Source organism: Lissotriton helveticus, chromosome 9 (assembly GCF_964261635.1).
Source record: "Lissotriton helveticus chromosome 9, aLisHel1.1, whole genome shotgun sequence".
NCBI classification, from domain to species: domain Eukaryota; kingdom Metazoa; phylum Chordata; class Amphibia; order Caudata; family Salamandridae; genus Lissotriton; species Lissotriton helveticus.
Genome location: NC_136070.1, coordinates 30103016 through 30127092, shown reverse-complemented (window position 1 = coordinate 30127092; position 24077 = coordinate 30103016). Strand labels below are relative to the sequence as shown.

Below are 24077 nucleotides of genomic sequence, written 5' to 3'. Positions count from 1 at the left end.
GCCTTTCTGTGCAGTATGTTTTTGGGCTTTACTTCACCAGATGAGGTTCCTTCAAAGGTAAGGGTCTTTGACCTGCTACGAGTCTGCCTCCCACATCTACGCCCACGAGATTTACTCTCAGGCGTTTAGACTCGTTCTGTGCATTTTTCTTCTGAGGAGGTGCCAGCTGGTTCACTGGACGCTCTTGGTATTCTACGACGGCAATCTCTGCCGTCACTAGTGATCTACGGTGTCACAGGGCTACAGGATCCTGTTGACAGAGCCCTCAAATGCACTGGTTGTAAGTCGCAGGAAGCTGCGCAGCCGACAAGGAGCTTCGTTGACCAAGAGCCTTTTCACAAAATGCAAATTTGCCTCGTCAATGTTGAGCCTCGACGACGAGTTTTGCCACGTCGACGACGGGCAACGTCGACGGTGAAGATGGCATCGTCGACGGGAACCTTTTGTCCACGACGAGGAGGCTGCGTCGACGACGAGCCTCGTCGACGACGAGGAAGCTCCGTCGACGGCGAGCCGCGTTGAGGGCGAGCCTCGTCGACGGTGAGGGGTGTCCCTCGTCGACGCTGAAGTACAGTTGTCGACGGTGAGGAGCCTCGTCGACGGTGGGAAGCCTCGTCGACGGAGGGGTGCCTCGTCGACGGTGAAGGACCTCGTCGACGGCGAGATGCCTCGTCGACGGTGGGTAACCTCGTCGACGGTGCAGGGTGTCCGTCGTCGACGCTGAAGAAGAATCGTCGACGGTGGGGAGCCTGGTCGACGGTGAGGGGCCTCGTCGACGGAGGAGTGCCTCGTCGACGGTGAGGAGCCTCGTCGACGGAGGGGTACCTCGTCGACGGAGGGGTGCCTCGTCGACGGAGGGGTGCCTCGTCGACGGTGAGGAGCCTCGTCGACGGAGGGGTACCTCGTCGACGGTGAGTTGAGGTGCCTCATCGACGGTGAGTTGAGGTGCCTCATCGACGGTGCAGTGTGTCCCTCGTCGACGCTGAAGAGCAGTCATCGACGGTGAGGAGCCTCGTCGGCGTTTGAGAGCCTATTCAGCTGACATCGTCAACTGCAAGCTTGGGCGACGGTTGACTCATTAGCAGTGGGCCACTGACAGTGGCCCTTCTGACATGTGATCCATCAACGCTTGTCCATTGGCAGTGGACCTGGCATCTCTACGCTACCAACAGTGGACCTATACACAGTGCAGTTGGGGCCATTCACAGTGGGCACATTGGCAGTTGCCACGCAGGCTTTAGGTCCGTACACAGTTGGCACATTGACGACAGTTCTCTTAATCACTAGCAGGCTCGTCGACAACTTTCAAAGTTGACACACTACTCGATTCATCAATCATCCTCAGTGATGGTGAGTTTTCTTGTGGAATGTTGGCCAAGTTAAGGATCAGTTTTCGTTGCCAACAAGAAGTACGTCTACGGAGGACTTGTAGACTGACAGCGTCAGCAGTCACCTCCACAGTAGTTTAAGTCTGCAACAGTTTTCCTCTGCGGACACTGAGGGTCACATTTTCTTGTTGACCTCTCTGATGCAGGACCCAGTCCATGGTCCAGTTAGTCGACGCTTCGTCCAGTTGGGCTTATTACAGTGTTACTTTGCCCTACTTATTAGTCGTAGCCACTTTTCAGCAAGTTACGGGATCTTGCATGATTCTTTATTCTTCTATCCCCCGGCGGATGTCGACGGATATACCCTCCTCATGTAAGGAACGGTGACGCGCTTTCATCAAGCCCTTATCACCAGGATAGAGGCGGACGGTTTCTTTCTCTTTCAATATTGTATTGACAGAGATTTTAAGCTATGCTTAAGCCAAAAGATTGGCGCTGGTGACTCTCGGGCAATCTTTTAGCTCACTGGACAGGATCAATTTTAACAGGGGGGCACAGACTGTGCGTATCCTTGAATACCCCTACACTGGCGATTCTAGAATTTTTATTTTAACAAAAAGGATGGACAAAAGATAATCATCAACATAACACCGTGCAGTGTACATTACAGCTCCAAGTTTTTCAGTATTGTGTTGCGGAGTTAAGGTTGGAAGAACCCTTAGTTCCTCGCCCACAAGTCCATACGGAGATAATGGCCGTACCTTTTTATAGTTGTTACTTCTGGGCCATCATATTGACCAGACAATACCGCACCTTCGATTCTCCACAGTACGGGGATTAACTCTTTCGGGGTGCCCGAGGACAGTTTTCGCATTTTAATCCAAAAAGTTCCACCCAGTACCTGATATGCTACTGTATGATTCGACTCTAAATCGTATACAGGAAGTCTTTTTTCCAGGACACTACGACTTACTTTAAATCCCATCATGACTCCATTCCAAGTGGGATAAGGGGGCATATCTCTAAGATTTCATTTGGTCACCACTGCGATTTATCTATGGAAAATTCTAAGTGTGATGTCAAAAGAGCATGCTTTAGCATTTGGCAATTGCCTTCATGGTGATCGCATTCAGCTCATCTGCGCGAGTCATTTACAAATTCACTTATGGATACATCAGGGACCGTCGGAGTGGTTCTGAATCTAATAAGGAGTTAGGTTTTTTCCTCTCAGATCCTCTTCAACTAGCTGGTCAGATATGTAGTGCCGGATTTTTTTGTCATCTCTGCGCAAACATTCTTCAAAGGTTGTACATCATGCAAGTTTTTCAAATTTTACTGCCAGGGACCTAACATGTGTACTCGACCTCCAGAGTGTCAAGGTTTAGGTAACAATGCTTCCACAGCAAGGGACGTGGTTGATCTATACTCTAAGTTATATCACAGGCCTATCTGTCAGGACTCTCGGTCCACTCCACGTGATTCTTATGTAGATTCTGGCAGCCTATCTGTGTCTGCAATACATACGCATTCATCATTTCTGAGACTGGTTTATTTACAGAGGATCACTCTTCTTAATAAGCAATCCAGTTTACCCAGACTTTGTAGTCACTGTTTCAATGCCTGTTTTTTTATCAATATACCATGTCAAGTCCCAATTATTCCTAGTTACGACACAGGATTTTCTAGGAACAACAGTCCATGCTAATTCAGCAAGGGTGTTTGTCTCTTACGATTGAGAAGCCTGCAGCTCTTTCTTGCTATTCCTTTTGAGTACATTAGTCTATTTCATTACATTCTCCAAATTTCAGCTGGCCATGACCTCCACCTCCTTCCTGTGAGTGTCCTTCTGCACAGGATAACGCTACTACAGCAACTGCATCAACATTGGTTTCACGTCTCTGATTCATTTGGAGATCTCATTACAATCCCTCCTCGATGCAAGAGGTTTTTTCTTGGGTGAATCCAAGACAGAAATTTATACACAAGGTGTGTTTTTTCCCCTCAAAAAGGTATCAAATTGCACAATCACCATGGACACATCCCTCAGGTATTGGGGAGCACTATTTCGGGGCTGAAGGTCTTCGGGAAATGAGCCCTCATATGAGGTTTGGTACATCATCCTGCTGACCGAAGAACCATCTTCCTTGCCCTCCAATTTTGTTGCGCAATAATTTCAAGGAGACAACTGTATTGTGGCGCATAGACAATACAACTGGTGTACTCTATGTCACTAAACACAAGGGGCTAGATCAGCTTTGTTGCCTCAGGAAGCCGGTGATCTATGTGCATGAGCGATAGAACGCACACAACTTTCTGACGATTCCTCGTTCCTGGTACAAGACACAGTCTAACAGGCACTCTCAGCAGGACGACAATTTCCACTCTCGAGTGAGTTTTTCCACTACGGAATGTGGATTCAAATTTCGGCAGTAGGGTGCTTCCAGATCTGGTCTCTTCGCGACCAAGAAGTACAGCACATACTGGTGCTTTTCAAGTTGGCATCACCACAAGAATGTACAGGGAAATGCGTTTGTCGTCCAACTGATCTCACTCTGATTCCATTTTCCACCGATACCTTTGGGTCCCAGAGTTCTCCGAAAGAACAAAATGGCGTGGTGTCGAGTGTCCCTCTTCACCCCTCATGGCTTCGCCAAGACTGGTTTACTGAGTTTCTCCTTTTTTCCGGTCGGAGTGCGAATCAATTCGGACGTGTCCACCTCCGAATCTATTTTCTTCCAGAGCGGCCAGGTTTATCACTCGGAACAGCCATCTTTGAGGTCAGTGGCCTAGTCCCTGATTACCTTTGGTTCGCCTATCTCAACATCCCTGCGGTTTGCAAGGGAGTGTTAGCCATAACAGGGACAAGTTCTCCAACGCAAATATTTTTGCGGTATCTGATATTGTTCGGCTAGAATTCATCCTTTTACTCTTAATAGACAGGATCTTCCAGTTTGTTCTCATTTAGCTGTCAAGTTCAGGATTGCCTCATGCAATTCTACTAGTGCCTTAACTGGCAGCGGCTCCAGATGCCGACAAGATGAGATCACATCTTTTTATTCCTCAAAAAATATAACTCAATCCTTCAAGAAAATGTCAGATTATTATTTTCTCTCCGCCACTTCGCCCTTTACCATCGAGACATCTCAGTGTGGTAATAGGGCAGTTCAGGTGATATCCTTTCAACCTTTCCTCAGTGATGATCTACGATGACTTAGAAAGGTGTCATTTTCTTTTTTTATTGGCTTTAACAGTCCTCTATTAGAGTCAGTTAGGTTCAGATCTTTCGGTTCTTTAGCCTTTTTTCATACAGTTCTCTATAACTCTATGGTGGTTCGAGTTACTCTGGAATTCATACTTCACGTGCCTCCGGAATTTCTTTCGGATCGAGCCTGTAAATTCAACTGCATCTTTGCCTCCACCACGATCAACAAAATGGGTTTTTTCCATACACTTGATAGTAGAAAAGGTTTCAAATGTTCTGTTTACAAGGGATAGTTCGGCTTTCACAGATCTGCTCACTTTATTACTAAAGTACGATTAGTTAAACCCCAACAGGGTCCGGGCGAACAGTTGCAGTATTGATCTTTTGCTCCGATCAATATTTTGCCATCCACAAGTTGAACAGCTTTGCTAGCAGCCCCTAGAACGCACTCTACCAAGCCAATGTCTTCCTCAACTGCTCTGTTTGATGGAGTTCTTCTCCAGCACCTCGGCAGAGCGGCAGCCTAGGTTAGCAGCCTTGCTTTCTCCAATCACTACTGTTTACGGCAGCCAGTAAGACCGATGTTTCCATGTGTCCAGCAGTTCTATGTAATATTTTCAGCTAAGGTGAGCCTCTGTTCCCACCTCCGTTTTTCCTGCAGTCAGACGCTTCTGCTACCGTTTTCAGAGTGCACATTTTTCACTAGATGCATTTTATCATGCTCCAAGCTATGTTAAGGCATTTTATATATAATTCATATAATGTGCACAGTTTCACAAGCTGGGTTTCTATGGCGTCTGCCTAGCAAGGATGTTTACTGCTATCTACTCTGATTCAGGCATGTGAATCTATGAAAGACACCCCTAATACTGGAGAAGAACAATAGTTACTTACCTGTAATCTGTGGTTCTCCAGTATTGGTGTCTTTCATAGATTCACATGCACCCGCCCACCTCCCCTTCAGAGGCTCTTAGCATACTTTGGTTTACTATCACTCCGTGCAACAAAATCTGACAGCCTGAGCCTCTGGGGGGAACCTTCTGGTGGGTGCTGTCGCCTGATTGGCTGCAGTTTGGGCTACACAAAATGACAGAGATAGTCACTAATGTGGAAGTTTTTTCTTCTGTAGCTTGACTACTTTACTTCCTGGTTTGTTTTTTATTGGTATTTACTATGTATTTATAGCATATTATTGCTTTTTTATATACCGTGGGACTCCCACTCCGACGACGGGGAATGATTCAGGCATGTGAATCTATGAAAGACACCAATACTGGAGAACCACAGATTACAGGTAAGTAACTATTGTTCTTACAGGTAAGTAACTAATCCTTCTCTTCCAGGGGATACTCATTAATAGTCATAAGCACTGAATAGAGTAGCAAGCTCATACCCACAACACGCGGGCGAACAGAGAAAATAACAACAACAACAGCTGTAACACACAGATCTCAGGTAGGATTAGCAAATACATTTCTAAGAGATGCTTGCCCCATCTGTGCATCTGTCTGTGTGTCTGAGTCAAGGCAATAATGGCGTGTAAAAGTATGCACTGAACGCCAAGTAGCTGCCTTACAAATTTCTGCCATAGAAACATTTCTAAGGAGAGCTATGGTGGAAGCTTTCCCTCTTGTAGAATGTGCTTTTGGTCTTTCTGACAAAGACCTATTTGACAACTGATAAGTTAGAAGGATACAAGAAACAATCCATCTAGCAATGAACCTCTTAGATGCTGCAGAACCTGTATTAACAGGACCATAGTTAATGAACAAACGGTCTGAATGTCTCAAAGTCTTTGTTCTATCTAAATAAAACTTAAGGACTCTCTTCAGATCTACGGACTGAAGAGCCCTTTCAGCAGGACCAGTAGGATCTGGAAAAAAGGTAGGCAAGGTTATGACTTGATTAATATGAAAATCTGACACTACCTTGGGCAGAAAAGCAGGATGCGTCCTGAGTACCACTCTATCAGAATGGAACACAGTAAACGGTTCATTCATTCAGGGGTATATGCACATGCAGATCTTTCAAAGAGATTTACAGTGCAGCTATAAGGTGGCACTTGTATACATTTTGAAGCTGTTTTGTATCATTACAGGAAAAAGCTAGTGATACTGAATTGAAGCAGATGTTGCCACTATCCCAGGTATTTAGTGCCCTATGTTCTGTTCAAGGTATTTGAATCTATGGACAATCCTGTGCTGGAGAAGAAAAGAAGTGAATTTATTCTCCAGTATTATTAGCATTCATAGATTAATCAAATGACACACCTGCCTTTGCCAGTGAGGCAAATATTAAAAAGAATGTTACTGTCTGTGCTACCAGAACCTCATATTAATTGGAGTGTAACACCATTATGTACATAGCATGTCAATCAATGAATGGTACTAATGCTAAAGATGTTATTTTGTTAAGATTGGAAATCTTATAGCCCTGATGAACTGACTACCAGATTTCAAATTACATTATGTTCTCCTGCTCTGTACATACTTGCATCTAACAGATGATGGGTAGTCATTTAATTCGGAAATGTCAGAATGTGCTGAGGTTGGTATATTTCATTGCAATTGTTTTGTGCTGCCAGCCAGATTGAACATGGAGCATTATTGAAGTGACTGACAGGATAGGCGAGTATACATGCCCAGGAATATTTTAAAGTGGCTTTGTTTTTTTTTTAACAGGCTGTCTGTCGAAACAATGGTTTTTTCTCCTACCACATGCCCAACTGGTTTGGTACCACGAAACACGCAAAGCCTCTCGTGCAAAAATTATGCTCTCATGAGCACTTATTGTGCAGCAAGACTTGCTACAACTCAGTCAACATAGCATTCCTTCTTGATGGATCAAGCAGCGTAGGCGATATAAACTTTCGGTTGATGCTGGACTTCATAGGTAACATTGTCAAGGCATTTGAGATCTCAGACATTGGTGCCAAGGTCGGTGCCGTGCAGTTCACATACGACCAGCGTACAGAGTTTAGCCTCACTGACTTCACCAACAAGGAGGACATCTACAAAGCTTTGCGTGGAATCCGCTATATGAGTGGCGGCACAGCCACTGGAGATGCCATTTCTTTCACAGTTCGAAATCTTTTCCGGCCCCTTCGGGATGGTCACAACAAGAACTTTCTCATTATTTTAACAGATGGTCAGTCCTATGATGATGTCCGAGGTCCAGCTGCTGCAGCACAAAGAGCAGGTAATTACTGTGTAGAAGAATGCCATTCTAAATGCTGACACTAAATCATGATTGCTTTTGCTGTCCCAATATTGTCACTATTACCATCATGTAACCTACATTATTTGCAGTCTCCTTCAAGATAAATTAAGATAAAAGAAATGTCCTTAAAGTGCTGGGGTGAATTTGAGATCTGTGAATGGAAGTAACAGTGTGGGTAGGCAAGTCAGAGAAAAAGCCATATTGCAATTTCAGTGTTGCAATTGGCAAAGCTATGGCTAGTCCAGAAGTTACAGTGTATTCTACTTGTAATTACCCTTTTCCAAATTCAGTTAAATATTGTTCTACAAAAGCTAATGAGTCCATTTGCTGTTACCCTTGTCTTAGCCTTCATAGTATCAACACTGATGACAGGCACATGCATCAAAGGATTTTGCGATCGCAAACGGTGCGAATCGCAAAAATCGTCTGCTTGCGATCGCAAAATCTGGTTTTGGAATGCATGAAGGGTGAAGGCCCTCGCAATTTGAGAATTCGCAAATATTTGCGAATTCTCAAATTGCGATTGCATTTAAGGAATCGCATTTTGCGATTCCTTAAATGCTATGCATGAATCTTAAAAAAATTGCGATTTCGCAATTAGGGGGAGAAAATTGCCATGAGGTTGAACCTCATGGTAATTTGCGAAAACTTTGAAAAATGCAACTTTTCCCTTAGGGCATATGTGTGCACAACATATGTGCACAGATTGATTTCAGGGGTGCAACAGGGTGTCCTTTGGACACCCCTGCACCCTTGAAATCGCATTCTCAATTTGCGATTCGCTAATTGATAATCGCAAATTGAGAATGTCTTCCCATTCATTCCTATGGGCCTCTAGGCAATTTGCGACTCGCAATTAAGGAATATTAAGAAATCGCTATTTATTTAGCAATTTCTTGATGCATTGCATTTTGCGATTCCTTAATTGCGATTCCTTATTTTTCGCAATTAAGGAATCGCAAAATGAAATATTGATGCATGTGTCTGTGAGGCCCTCAATTTATGGAGATCTGTGTGAGCACTCATGCCACGCTATGTAAACGAAATTATCAAATTGTGCAACGATTTTAAAGCTCCCTGTGTGTAGTTCTAAAAAGCAGTGGACAAACGTTACTATTTGGAAGACATAAATTGTAGCTCAGTATGAGATCTCAGAACAACTTCCTCCAAGGAATAATCTCTTCCAATAAACAAAATAAGCATATCTAAAGGCAACATTTCCCATTCTTTTACATTTATAATTAAACAAAGTGTACTCTGTTAACTAAGTTAAATACCTTTTTATTTCCCTTATTTGAAAAATTGATGAAATGAGGTTACTAGGAGCAGGGCTCATGAAAGAGGAAGTTGATATTGTTACTTTGTGTCAGCAGATTGTTGAGGCACAGAGAATGCAGTGCAGTGACAGTCAGGTCTTTAGCATTGGGGGCAGATTTACTAACTGTTTGCTTTGAGTTTTGTGGCATAGCGTTGATGCAAAGTCCTTTTTAGTATTTACTAAGCCACACAAATCCACTTTGTGTGGTTCAGTAATACAAAGCAACGCACAGCAGCGCCTAAAGCTGCCTTGCTTTGGGAAGGTGTTCCATGGACATTCCCATGCACCCACCCATGAATGTTGTCGCATTCCCAGATTTACTAAAGCTAGTTAATCTGGGAAAGCGTCTAAAAGTAGTCATAGCTGCTTTTCCTCTCGTGGAATGAGCTTTGGGAGCGGACAAAAGAGGCTTCTCTGCTAACTGGTAAGCCAATTTAATGCATGAGACTATCCTCCTGGAGATGGACCGCTTTAATGCTGGCAAACCTGTCCTGACTGAACCATAATTAATAAATAGGTGATCAGACTTACTCAATGGCTTCGACCTGTCCAGATAAAACTTCAAGACCCTTTTAAGGTCCAATGAATGCAAAGTCAGGGGTCATGGCTGCCTTAAAGGCACCGTGCCGGTTTTTGTTGAAAATATATATATTGGCAAATACAGTCTTTGTCTAGTGGACTCACCAGGGTTCACAATAACAACTGATGCATCCCTCGAAGGGTGGGGAGCACATCTAGCAGGACTGACAGTGATGGGGAAATGGGGCAGACACCAACAGTGTATGTTAATCTAGGGAGCATAGGGCAAAGATGTTGATTCCCAACTTTAGAAACAATTATATATTTGAATGTTATTATTTGCAGGAGTGATAAATGCAACAATTTGTTGTAAATAATGGAAACTAAAACCATTCATTCGATTTACTATATTCTCTTCCAGGGGATCCTCATCAACAGTCATAAGCACTGAATATTCCCGCCCATGGGGGGGACCCCGGAAATAATAAATATTATATATGAAAAACATATTATTTATATATATAGATATATAGATATATATATATATATAATTTTTTCTCATACCAATGCAGCTCCCCTCTAGGAGGCTAAACAATATAATAAAACACACAAACTGCTTTTGTAAAATACATAATATATGGAAAAAAACAAATGAGGGCAAGTAGCACTTGAACACTGTTTTTAATGAGTAACCTCATGAAGAAAACTGCAAAAAAAGCAGACATTGTTAGCCTACAGACTGCATTGTAAACCAATAGCATAAAAAATTAAATCATGTTCACATAAAACTGGCACCGTGCCTTTAAGACAGCCATGACCCCCGGCTTCCCATCATACCTCAGGGGTGGCAGTTAGGTCAGTTGTACTTTCCGGCTCCTTCTGTCAGGACCCTGGATTCACAGCACTCTTTTTTCGGCTTTTCTGTCAAAAATACCTTTAATTTTTTTTGGGAGGTTTTTTAGCTTCACTCAATGTCTTTTGACCTTAGAGTGAGGTTTGAACCATTTTTTTCTGACGGAATGGAATATTTTCTGTCAAAAATGCCTTCTTTGTTTGACTCCTGCCCAGCCTGTGACAATAAGAAGGCCAGGTCAGACACATGATGTGTGCATTCTCTGCCTCCCTGATTCACACTCTCCTACCAGCACTGCAGGAAGTTATCTAGGAGAACCATCAAAGACAGGGAGAGAATCAGACTGTATGGCCTCTCTGAAAGAGGTAGGTCTCCAGTGAGGAGAAAGAAAAGAACACGTTCGACGTCGAGGAGCAAGATCCCGATCTGTTCTCCTATAGCGTCGAAATAACCAGCGGCAGAAAAACAATCGTCGAAGACATATGACATTGAGGGCGAAGTCTCCAGCGGAGTTGGAGAAGCGTCCGGCGTCGAGATAAGGTCATCCGCTGACAGCCCTTCAGCGACGACCGGCTTCACACAGGTCGACGTCAAGACAGCTCGTCGGAACACTGACAGTCGGCATCAAGGCAAGGACTTCCGCCGACATCAGCAAGGAGTTCGAAGTCAAGACAAGGACTTCCATTGATGTCAGCAAGGAGTTCGACGTCGCGGCAGGGTGTCACCGCTGGTTTGACATCCGGCGTTGAGACAGGATTCTCCGGCGAAGAGAAGACAATCGTCGTTGAGAGAGCCATCTCCGTCGAAGAGAAGACGATCGATGTTGAGGCAGAGGTCTCAATCGTTAACAGTCGGCGTCGAGACAGGGATCTCCGTCAAGAACGACATCGAGGCTGAAGTCTCCTTCTGTGTCGGTTCTTATAAGCCTTCCTCCGTCTCCATCATCGACGTCGAGCCATCTCCACGTCTACCTCTCCGGAGGTGGTGATCTCAACATCAAGTAGTCAGGCCTCTCCCTCTGGGCATCAACGTCCATTTGAAAGGTCTCATTCAGAGGGACGTCAGTCTCTTCTCGCACGTCGCTCTCCTGTGAGATCAGAGAGGACACCATCTATTCATCTTTCACCATCATGGATGCGGCCTCTGCACCACTGGGCTGATCATACACAGTCTGCAGACGCAAGGCGTGCTTTGAGCCCTCTTCATAGGTCTCCTCTGGCCCGCCTGTTACAGGCTTCGGATTTCACTCCGGCAAGAGATAGGGCTTGCTCTCACACTCCAACTCCTCCCTCCAGGAGGAGATCAAGCTCACGCTGGAGAAGGCGCAGATCTCCAACTCTTTCCACCTCCTCAACCCACTCCTCAAAAAGGGACTACTCACCCATACTTACCAAGAGTCCACCATCGAGGATCTCTCTGGTGGACGATGTTAGCATGTTCCAAGACGTGCTTACCAGGGGAGCTACCAAACTGAGCATTCCTATGCCAACACAACAGAGCTCGTCATCGGTAATCTTCTAAACTTTGCACCAGAGGGCAGCATCTAGGCCCTTACTTGCATTGGTACCGGGGCTCATCGAAACTGGTTATGGACATCTTCCTCACGCCGGCAACACTCAAAACCGCTCCGGCAAGAAGTCTAAAGAAATATCGCGCACCAGAGGGAGACCCTTTGTTCCTCAAGTCCGATCCACCACCGGACTCGGTGATTATAGCTGCGGCTAGGAAGACCCATTCGGTAGCCTCCTCGTCTACAGTACCACCAGACAAGGAGAGCAAGATGCAGGATTTGTGGGGGAGAAAAGTATGTGGCACGTCCGCTTCCATGCTTAAGGTCTCCAGTGCATTGGCACTCTTGGGGCGCTACGATAGATTTCTGTGGGACTCTCCAACGCTTCAGAGAAACTGCCCAAGGAAGACCGTAAGGACTTCGAGGAGATCTTACAAGAGGGTAGCTTGGTGGCGAACCAAGTAATCGTTGCTGCAGTGGATGGGGCTACTCTCAGCCGATTCCTACACTCACGGATGTACGCCAGAAAGTCATCCTGACTTCGCATCACAGCACTGAAGCCAGAAGCGCAGTCCAGATCCCTTTTTCCAACTCCTCTTTATTCGGTACTCACACAGACGAGGAAATGGCATGGATGAAGACTGCGCTGGCTACCCTGAAGGCAGTGGGGTTGGAGAAGAAAAAAGAGTTCCGTCGCCGCTACCGCCCTAATGATTGATGATCCTTCCAACAGAGGGTTAAAACCCCTCATTGGGAAAAACACCAAAACCAATGAGGTCAACAAAAATCACAGTACCAGGGCCATAGATCCTCCAGAGGTAGAGGAGCTAATCGCCAGTCCTCCACCTATACAAAGACTCCAACCAAGCAATGAGTGCCCGCTTCCTCCATCACCGTCCACCGCTCCAGTGGGGCAAAGTATTGTAAGTTATCTGCAAGAGTGTCGAGCTATCACGAAGGACAAGTGGGTGTTAGCTACACTGCAGAGTGAGTACTCTCTACGTTTTCGACGTCGTCCACCCTCGATCCCTCCGGAACCATCGTCGTGCCACCAAATCAACATACTGCAAAGGGAAGTGGCAGTACTTCTACGCAAATCAGCCATAGAGAAGGTACCAAAATCATAGAGGTCGAAGAATCTATTCAAGATACTTCTTTGTAAAGAAGAAAGGTTGAAAACCCGAATACAGGCCAATTCTGGATCTGCGAGCACTCAACAAGTCCATCAAACGGGAGAAGTTTTGCATTTTGGCTCTCCATCAAATATATCCTCATCTCCGTCAAGGGGATTGGATGTGTTCGCTAGATCTGCAAGCTGCCTACGATTTCTAGTCAGATCGACCCACTATCAATTCAAAGCACTGCCCTTTGGGCTGAAGTCCACTCCCCGAGTGTTCGCGAAGTGCATGGCAGTAGTGGCAGCCACTCTATGACGCAGAGGCATCTTTGTCTATCCTTATCTGGACGATTGGCTGCTGAAAGGCCCCTCCCCCCAGATTGTGAGGAACCATTTCTGTCAGTGCCTAGATCTTTGTCCTCGTCTGGGTCTCCATGTGAACTATGAGAAGTCGACACAGCAGCCCACACAAAGAATCCACTACCTCAGGGCTATAATAGACTCCGAACTCGGAAAAGTGTTTCCTTTGGAGAAGAGACAATTATCTATCACAAAGAAAGGCAAATAGATTTTAGACAACAATCTGTCTTTGGTGCGTCACATAGCCTCCCTGCTAGAGCCGATGGTATCGTGCATCTTTCTGTTCCCAAATTCCAGGCTGAGAATGCGTCCTCTACAGCAGGATCTGGAGGACAAATGGGATCAGTGGACATCTCACTGGTAAGACAACATTGTGTTGTCACACACAGCCAGAGCATCCATCCCGTGGTGGATGAAGAAGGACAACCGGAGGGTAGGGGTTCCGTTCCATCAAACTCCTCCTTCTCAGACTCTGATCACAGACGCATCCCTAAAAGGATGGGGGTCTCACATGGGGTCTCTCCAAACGCGCTGTCCTATCGTCCCCAAAAGAGCAATTGTACCTCATAAACATGTTGTAGCTAAGAGCCGTTCATCTCGCTCTCAAGGCTTTCCTCCCTTCAAATCGGACGAGTTCCATTCTAGTACAGACTACCAATACCATGTACTACTTGAACAAATGGGGGAACTCGCTCAAGGACACTCTCTTTGGAGGCTCAGACCCTTTGGCATTGGCTCCTGGCAAGGAACCTTTCCATCACAGTGGTTCACCTGCAGGGAGTCAGAGCGGAATTTTCAAGCAGATGCTCTCAGCCAATACTTCGAGGACCAGCAGGACTTTGTTCTCAACGACGAGGTGGTCGAAGACATTTTCCTGGCTTGTGGTTGTTCAAGCATAGATCTTTTCGCGTACGAGGAAAACACAAAATGCCAAGACTTCGCCTCAAGGTACTACCAGCCAGGATCGAAGGAGAAGGCCCATTTGATCAACTGGTATGGGGCATTTAGGTACGCCTTTCCACCTCATCCTCTCATCCTGAAGGTGGTGACCAAGCTCTCACACTCGGACACTACAATGAGTTTGATTGATCCAGACTGGCCGAGAAAGTGGTGGTACCCGGACCTTCTGCATCTGTCAATATGCCCACACAAGAGGCTGCCATGCAGACCGGATCTGCTGTCCAAGATGAACGGGAGGATTCATCACCCAACCTTCCCCCACTGAACTTGGCAGCATGGCTCCTGAGGTCCTCCAGTTTGGTCATTTAGGACTTCCACAGGACTGCATGACCATATTGAGAGAAGTGAGGAGACCCTCCACATGACACTCTTATGCTTGTAAATGGAAGCGTTTTTATGTATGGTGCGTACAAAATCATTGTAATCCCACCAAGGGGCAGGAGGAAGTAGTTTTGCCATATCTGCTTCATTTAGCCACAGCAGGTTTGAAATTCTCTTCCATTAAGGTGCACCTAGCTGCTATTATTGCATACAGGCGCTCCCCTGCTCAACACTCGTTTTTCCAGCTACAGGTAGTGAAGGACTTCGACAGGGTTTCAAGAAAGTCTACCCTCCGGTCAGACCTTCTTCACCACCTTGGGAGCTGAGCTTGGTACTATCAGAATTAATGGTCCACCCTTTGAGCCTATCCACAAAGCAACCTTACAACACCTTACGTGGAAGGTAGCTTTCCTGGTGGCTATCACCTCAGTTTGTAGGGTGAGTGAGATACAGGCTCTCTGTTCAAAAGAACCCTACACTCTTCCATCTCAATAGAGTGGTCCTCCGAAGGTGTTGTCCGATTTTCATGTAAATCAAACCATTTCTCTTCCGACCTTTTTTCCTAGTCCCTCCACTCCAACTGAGAGGGCGCTGCATTCATTAGACCTGAAAAGGGTTTTGAAGTTTTATCTTTACAGGTCAAAGTAATTGAGAAAGTCGGATCACCTATTTATTAATTATGGTTCGATCAGGACAGGTTTTCCAGCAGCGAAGCGGTCCATCTCCAGATGGATAGTCTCATGCATCAAACTGGCTTACCAGCTAGCGCAGAAGCCTCTTTTTACCGCTCCCAAAGCTCATTCCACGAGAGGAAAAGCGGCTACGACTGCTTTTCTCAATAATGTACCACTCTCCGAGATCTGTAAAGCAGCTACTTGGAGATCAGTGTATACATTATCTGAAAGAAACAGGTTAGTATTAGATTCCTTACCTTAGAATACCCCTAGGCATCAGACTGGATCCGGAAACTTTTGCGTAGCAGTACCCTTGCGCGTCATCTGCGGCTCCGCGTCCGTCGTTGGCGCTGGGATGACGTCGCCGGAGTACTTTGACGCCGCCCTCGCGCGCTGACGTCAGTTCCTATATTTTTCGCGCCAGCAAGCGCCGATCCGGGAACAGTGGCACCCTTTAGTCACTTTTTGACAAAACTTTTTGATCTCTTTTGATCATTTTTCGAAGTCGAACGACTCCGACCGTGCCGTTAAGGATGCCCGGGTTCAAGCCCTGCGTCGACTGCAACCGACTGATGTCGGTTACCGACCCCCATCGCCGGTATCTTCATTGCCTGGGGCCTGACCACGACGACAAGTCGTGCCCCGACTGCCTTGACATCGAAGGCTAGGGGGGAGCGGTCCCGCAAGCGCCTCGAGCTCCGGCAGTCGGCCCGTGTCGTTCGAGGTCCCGGTCCGGAAGGAGGTCAAGGGACCGTTTGCGGGGCCGGAGTCATCACGGCTCGGAGGATCAACACCACTCCTTGAGCTCCAAGTCCTCAGGTAAGAGGCACAAGAAGTCAAAGAGGCGACATCACTCTTCCGACTCCCCCCAACGCTCGCGCGACACTGCCGGGGGTTCGGGTGACACCGCTCCGCTGGAGCCGCAGGCGTCGCGGCCTGCTCCATACCCGCTGGTCCCTGGGCAGAACGCGACACCGGGGGAGATTGAGGCCTTTCTCGTGGCCATGAGGTCGCTCACTCCTCCGTTGGGTTCTGCGGCGCCTTCGGGCCAAGCAGCCCTAACTCGGAGCCCAAGCGGGCGGGGGGCTTCGGCCCCGGTGCTGTCGGGTGCTTCGGCCCGTTGCCGTCGGTGACTTCGGTCCCGACGCCGCAGGTCCCCACTGGTTCCGGGTCGTCGCCGGTCGACCTTACGACCTCGCCGGTGCCGGCCCCTAGGTTGTCGCCCCCGGCGCCGACCTCGGTCGACGCCATCCCCAGTCCCCCCCTCGGTCCGGTTCTGACACCGGAGCGGCGTCACTCGACGCCGATGGGAGATTTCTTCTTCTATGACCCGGCCCCATCTTTTGATCCCGAGTACCAGGAGACTGGTGGCGAAGAGGATTGGGAGGGGTCTGAGGACCCTCTGGCACGAGAGTGCCAGTCTTATCAGGACTGGGCAGGTGAGCTTGGGGACGCCAGTGGTCTGGACACTTCGCCAGACACTGGTTTTGTCTCCCCTCCTACCGTGGCTACGGAGGAGGGGGCAGCCTATAGCGTGGTTTTGACCCGGGCGGCCAAGGCCTTATCCCTTGAACTCCCCGTTGCGGCCGTGAAGACTAACCTCCTCACTGAGGTCCTTAAACCGCAAGCAAGCTCTGCGGAGCCTCTGTTGCCGTTTAATGAGGCCTTGTCTGACGTTCTTCTGGGCACCTGGTCCAGGCCCGCTACAGGTCCCCCTGTAGATAGGAACGTGGCCAGACACCACCGCTCGGCTCCGGGCGACCCTTGCTTCCTGTCCACCCACCCCACCCCCGAGAGTCTGGTCATCCAGGCCTCTAACTCCCAGACCGCATTCCCAATTGCTCCCCCCCGATCGGGAATCCAAGAGGTACGAACAGTATGGCAAAAAGATGTTCTCCTCCCTAAGTTTAGGGTTGCGGTCAGTTAACACCGCGTGCCTCTTGGGCCGTTATACCCACTCTCTGTGGGACACGGTCGCGGCCTTGCTGCCACAATGTCCGGAGGAGGCCCAGACTAAACTCGCCCAAGCCCTTGCGGAGGGTCGAGATGCGGCACGGTACTCCATCAGATGTGGGCTGGATACCAAGGACTCGCTGGGTAGAGCGATGGCAACGACTCGGGTGGCGATTCGTCGCCACGCCTGGCTGAGGTCCGCCAACTTTGCGGCTGATATCCAAAACACTCTTATGGACATGCCGTTTGATGGCCGTCGCCTCTTTGCGACAAGGCAGACATTGCGCTTGAGCGCTTTAAGGACTCCAGGACTACGGCCAAGTCCTTGGGCCTGTTGGCCCCGCGCCAGCAATCTGCTGCCTTTTGCCCCTTTCGTGGCCACGGAAGGGGCGCCCCACACGTCCTGCCAGCCACGGGCCGCATACTACCATCCAACGCGGTGGCGGATGTGGTAACTGCCGTGGCGGTGCCCGGGGACAACGGCGAGGCCAGTCCACATCCACCCCCGCAGCATCCGCCTCAAAGCCCTCCTAGTCCGAGCTTTCAGGCCCCACGAGATGCCAGTGGGGGGCAGGGTTCGCCATCACCCCCTCCACTGGCGCGACATCACTTCGGACAGGTGGGTGCTGCAAATCGTCAGAAGGGGCTACTCCCTCCCCTTCAAAGCGACCCCTCCAGCCATGCCACCGCGTGTCAGGGGATCACTTGAATCTTCTACGAGAGGAAGTTACAGCCCTCTTGGCCAAGGGGGCCATAGAGTGCGTTCCTGGGCCAGAAGTAGGGTGTGGTTGTTACTCCCACTACTTTCTGTTTTCCCAAGAAGGGCAAAGGGGGCCTACGCCCTATCTTGGGCCTGTGGAACGTCAACGGCTTCCTCCGGAAGGAGAGGTTCAAGATGCTGACACTGGCTCAGGTCTTAGCTGCCCTGGACCCAGGAGACTGGATGGTAGCGTTGGACTTGCAGGATGCGTATTTCTACATTCCCATCCTGCCGGCCCACTGACGTTACCTGCGGTTCACGGTAGGCCACAAGCACTTTCAGTTTACCGTGCTCCCCTTTGGCCTTACAAGCGCCCCACGGGTGTTCAGTGATGGCGGTGGTCGCAGCTCATCTGCACAGGTTAGGGGTTTCAGTCTTCCCCTACCTCGATGACTGGTTGTTGAAGGCGGGCTCGCCCAGACAGTCGTCAGCCACCTCCAGACTACGGCCGACCTCCTGCACCAGCTGGGGTTCTCCATCAATGTGCCGAAGTCACACCTGTGTCCCTCTCAGAAGCTCCTCTTCATCGGAGCGGTTCTAGATTCGGCGCAGTGTCGGGTTTATCCTCCCGAACAGCGGGTTTCGGGATATTCAGGCTCTGATTCCGATCTTTCAGCCTTTATCCTGAGTCTCGGTCAGGTTGACGCTGCGGCTTCTGGGGCTGATGGCCTCCTGAATCCTTCTGGTGCATCATGCCAGGTGGCGGTGCGGGCTCTGCAGTGGGACCTGAACTTTCAGTGGGCCCAGCATCAGGGCAACTTGTCCGACCATGTCTTGATCTCAGAGGGCACTGCAAGAGAGTTGCAGTGGTGACTCACGGACCGCGATTGGGTCAGCGGCAGATCCCTCTCCCTACCCCAACTGGAGCACGTAGCGGTGACGGACGCGTCCCTCCAGGGCTGGGGAGGTCAGATGGGAGAGGCGGAGATCAGAGGCCTCTGGTCTCCGGCGGAGTCCCAGCTCCATATCAACCTTCTGGAGCTGCGGGCGATCCGACTTGCGCTGAAGGCATTCCTCCCCTCTGTCCGGGGGAGTGTAGTTCACGGACAACACCACCGCCATGTGGTACTGCAACAAACAGGGCGGGGTGGGGTCGTGGACCCTTTGCCAGGAGGCTCTGCGCCTCTGGCAGTGGCTGGAACATCAGGGCTTGACCCTGGTGGTTCAACATGTGGCAGGTTCCCTGAACGCTAGGGCGGACAAACTCAGCCGTCGGTGCATGATGGATCACGAATGGCATCTGAACTCGGACCTGGCGCAAGGCCTCTTTCGGCAGTGGGGAGAGCCTTGGTTAGATCTACTAGCCATAGAAGAGAACGCGCAATGTCATCAGTTCTGCGCGTTGGAATTTCCAAGGCGGCACTTGCTCGGAGACGCTTTTCGTCGCGAGTAGAGTTGCGGTCGGTTGTACGCCTTTCCGCCTATACCACTTCTGCCCAGAGTGCTGAAGATCAGGCGTGACCGGGCCCAAGTCATCCTTGTGGCTCCGGACTGGGCACGGAGGTTCTGGTATCCCGAGCTCCTCAGCATGTCTGTCGATCCCCCGATTCATCGGCCTCTTCAGGGGGACCTTCTGTCGCAGCAGCAGGGGACGGTCCTCCACCCGAACCTGTCCAGTCTCCACTTACATGCGTGGAGATTGAGAGGCGACAGTTGAGGCCATTTGACTTGCCTCCTAAAGTCTGTAATGTCATTCTGGCAGCCAGGCGTCCCTCCACAAAATCGGTATACGCCTGCAGGTGGAACAAATTTGTGGCATGGTGCACAGCAAAGGCTGTGGATCCCCTTTCTGCCCCTCTTTCAGAGGTTCCCCTCTTTCTTCTTTCTCTTGCCCAGCAGGGCTCTGCTCTGGGCACTCTGAAGGGCTACCTCTCGGCCATTTCCACCTTCTTAAGGCTACCTGATCAGCCCTCTTTGTTCAAGTCCCCGGTTGTAAATAGGTTTTTGAAGGGCATCACTCATATGTTTCCTCCACTTCCTTTCGTAATGCCTCAGTGGGACTTGAACCTTGTTCTAACTTTTCTGATGTGCGCTCCCTTTGAGCCACTTCATAACTGTCCTCTTCACCTCCTTACTCTGAAGACCGCTTTCCTGGTTGCCATCACCTCTGCCAGGAGAGTGAGGGAGCTCCAGGCCCTTTCTTCTAAGCCTCCTTTCCTTTCAGTCCTTCCGGACAAAGTTGTGTTGCGGACGCGACCCTCTTTCCTGCCCAAGGTAGTCACAGCCTTCCACACCGGGCAGTCTATCACTTTGCCCACCTTCTTTCCGCCTCCGCATCCCTCGAAAGAGGAAGAGAGGTTCCACCATCTGGACCCAAAACATGCGCTCTCATTCTATCTGGATCGCACACGCCAGTTCCGGGTGGATGACCAACTCTTTTTTGGTTACGTTGGCGCTAAGAAGGGAAGGGCGGTGCACAAACGAACCATTTCTCGATGGGTCGTCTTGTGCATCAAGGCTTGTTGCTCTTTGGCTCGAAAGAAGCCCCCTGTAGGGCTTCGTGCCCATTCCACACGGGCCACGGCGGCTACTACTGCCCTGCGCCAGGGAGTCCCCTTGCAGGACGTCTGTCAGGCAGCTACGTGGGCCTCGCTGCACACGTTCGCAAGACACTACTGCCTGGACAGCCAAGTCCGGAGAGATTGCTTTTTCAGCCGTTCCGTTCTCCAGGACTTTCTGGTGTGATCATTGGTTCGCAGACCCACCACCGGGGTTGGTATTGCTGGGGTATCTATTCTAAGGTAAGGAATGTAGGAGGATGGATATCTGACTATGGTTACCCCCAACTTTTTGCCTAGTGTTTAGCTGGTTTTCGACTTAGTTGGCCTGGGATCCTGCTAATCACGGCCCCAGGCTATCTGCTCTCACTGTAAAATGGATTCCATATACTTTAGGTACATCTCCAATTGGGTATTGGGTCACCTTGTGAGCACCTGTATAGTGTACCATAGGTACCCAGGGCATAGGTGCATCCAAGGCCTACCAGTGGCTGCAGCATGTATTATGCCACCCCTGGCTGACCATCCCAACTGACACTACAGGCTGATCACTCAGCTGGGGCAAGGTCTGGTAATCACCCCTGTCTTAGATATAGTATTCCTATATCTACCCTTATATATAGACACATATGCACCTATAAGTCACTCCTATGGTAGGCCTCGACAATCCTGGAGGCAGAGTGCTTGGTTTTATGTGGATGGTGCTCTAGCATGAGCTGAGCCTGTCTGCAGCTTTCGGAACCATGTAGTTATAGCTGTTCTATGATATAGCCATACCATATACTCTTAAGTGCATTATAATCCTCGCGGTTAATGCGAACTATAATCCTCGCGGTTAATGCGAACTTTGGTTGGGCTTTATCAAAACATGTTGTGTAAGGTGTCATACGCTTTGGAATACTAGCCTCCCCCCCCCCCCCCCCCCCACCCTTCTAGAGGGAGAACACATGTTGGTTACTGCTTTACCCAGTTAAAGTTAAACAGAGCCTCAGCATCACAAAATGGATTCTGCTGCCACAGACACGAGTCTGACCTCCTGCTGCTGGACGAAACTCCGGCAGGGGAGGCCTGGACAATAGGTTTCCTGCCTTGGCTCTTGTGTATTGGGGGCAGGGTGAGTTGAATGAAATGAGACACTGCCTGAGGCACACAAGGTGCCCCATGCATAGCCTGGTTCAAACCAATTGCTGGGGCACTCCAGCCCCAGCTCTGGCGCGAAACTGGACAAAGGGAAAGGGGTGTGTGTATGTATGTATATATATATATATATATATATATATGTTTTTCATATATACATTTTTATTATTTCTGGGGTCCCCACACATGGGCGGGAATATTCAGTGCTTATGACTTTGAGGATACCCCTGGAAGAGAACTAGGATTACAGGTAAGTAACTTATCCTTACGGTCACATCGAGAATCTTTTTACAAAAATTGGCCATCACAGTTCAATATCACTGAATCCTGATGTACTCATAGCAGAAATTACTTAGTTTTAGGAGTAAGGTGGAACTAAAGGAAAAGAATAGCTTCATTTCGCCAACCTTGTTGTTTTCTCCCCATGTTTCAGGTGTGACCATATTTTCAGTCGGAATAGCCTGGGCACCGCTGGAAGACCTGAAGGACATGGCGTCTGAGCCCAAGGAGGCACACACATTCTTCACCAGAGAATTCCCGGGTCTGGAGCAGCTAGTGCCCGACATCACCCGACGAATCTGCCGCGATTACATGGATTCTCAGAACTAGAAAGAAGACCATGGGTGGTTGTGAAGGATTGGCTGCTGGCACTGAACTGAACTCTCATAAAAACACAACTGCTAATGTCCCGCAGCCTGGCCAGCGCCACTTCAAACTCATCAAGGAAGATTGGGTTGGGAAACAGGTGTATGGATTCAAAATACTATTTAGTTTCGCTGACTGCAAATCAACTATATGTATCCTACAATCAGACATTAATCCTGCTGCAGTGCGCATACCTATAGGAGAGGGAATATTGGCTCTGATGTTTCAGATGTGGTGAGAAGAACATGGCTGCATTCTAGCTATTTTAGCAACAGGTTACAAGGCACTTATAACTGCCTACCATGGGTTTTAACTTCTTGTCAAATTCGTATTCACTAACACATGTAAAAGATATGTCTGTGGGCCTTATGTGCAGAGAGTCTACTTCACATCCAACAAGAGATGGATTGTTAAATGTTAATTTAACTCCAGCTTTAGAGCTGCAAACATTGACTCACGGACTAGTATCGACAAGGCTGACAACTCTAATCTCTGAGGTCGATAAAATGATTACCATTTTCATCTGGGAAAACATGAATATAAATCATGTAATGTACATTTACTAAAAAACGTGAATGTAAGAACAGACAATCGTGTTTTCTGCAGGGATGCAGTTTTTACTGTCTTTTGAATAGGTTATTCTGTAGTGCTTCATCAGGGTAGGTGTGATGGCAGTTTGGCCACTGGGGTCATAAGATTTAATTCTCCGAGTGGGAGGTTGAATTTTTAGCCTGCTACGTGTAAAAAAGTAAAAATAATGAAATCCGTCTGTGATCACATTGACTTTTACAGTTTCCTTAAACCAAACGTACGCCCTAGACTGTATACGCGGTGGTAAAGCTTGAAGGTTTGGAGAAGGACCTGTAGACCACCACATACTCTAGAATATATTGGGTTTGTTGATCTTTCAAACATATTGGCCTTCATTCTGTCTGCTACAGTTAGACTTTTCTCAGGTTTGATAAACATAACCACCTCGCAGGAAACAGTCAAGAATCGTAAAAAAAAAAAAAAAGGTCACCTATTGTATGAACTAAATTAAGAAATAACTTTGTGTTCATTTCTAATAAAAATAAATATCCGTTTTATTTTGTGGGTAATGCATGTTGATTTACTGTTCTTTAATATATAAAGTGCAGAGTTGTGCTGTGAACCCAGAATTGAAGCAAAAGGTGGTACTCCAAAGCGAGACAGATATGAATATGATAAAACTGGATTGTTTGGTGGAGGAGTGGGTGAAAGTGTGCGATTGGAATGCAGGGTCAGAGACGTATAGGAAACTGAAATGAAGGAGAGTCTGGTAAAGCTTTAGTGAAAATGGCAGCAAGACTCGTTTGTCCTGGAACAGGGTTATGAAACGACATATTGCATCGCACCAACTTGTGTATATTACATGATGGAATGTCCTCAAAAGACAAACCTGCAAATGAGACTGCAGTGGAAGTATAAAGGGAATGAAAAACCTTTAAATTTGACTTTTGTGTGTAGTGGCAAAGTTTTGCCGAACATTTAACACAACATGGTGACACTGGGTCTTACTACTAAAGTAGCAGACTGCAGGCTTGAAATACTTTGGTAAAACTCCATGGTGTCATTAAAGTAGTTAATGGTATCTTATAGAGCAATCAAACCTCTGTCCGGAAGAAACTTATTTCCCCAATATTGGATTTTTAAAAGATTCATCAGCTTGAACTATTGTTATT

General features: G+C 48.1%; 1 protein-coding gene across 3 annotated transcripts in view; it reads left to right on the top strand.

Moving 5' to 3' along the window:
* Positions 1-23462, top strand: part of COCH (cochlin) — a 288645-nt gene extending 265183 nt beyond the window's left edge. For all 3 annotated transcript variants that reach the window (XM_078659413.1, XM_078659414.1, XM_078659412.1), the window contains exons 11-12: positions 7212-7728; positions 22163-23462. In XM_078659413.1, the coding sequence (XP_078515539.1) occupies positions 7212-7728; positions 22163-22338 (693 nt within the window). In that variant the 3' untranslated portion in view covers positions 22339-23462. The remainder of the gene's footprint in view (positions 1-7211; positions 7729-22162) is intronic.
* The last annotated feature ends 615 nt before the right edge of the window (positions 23463-24077 follow it).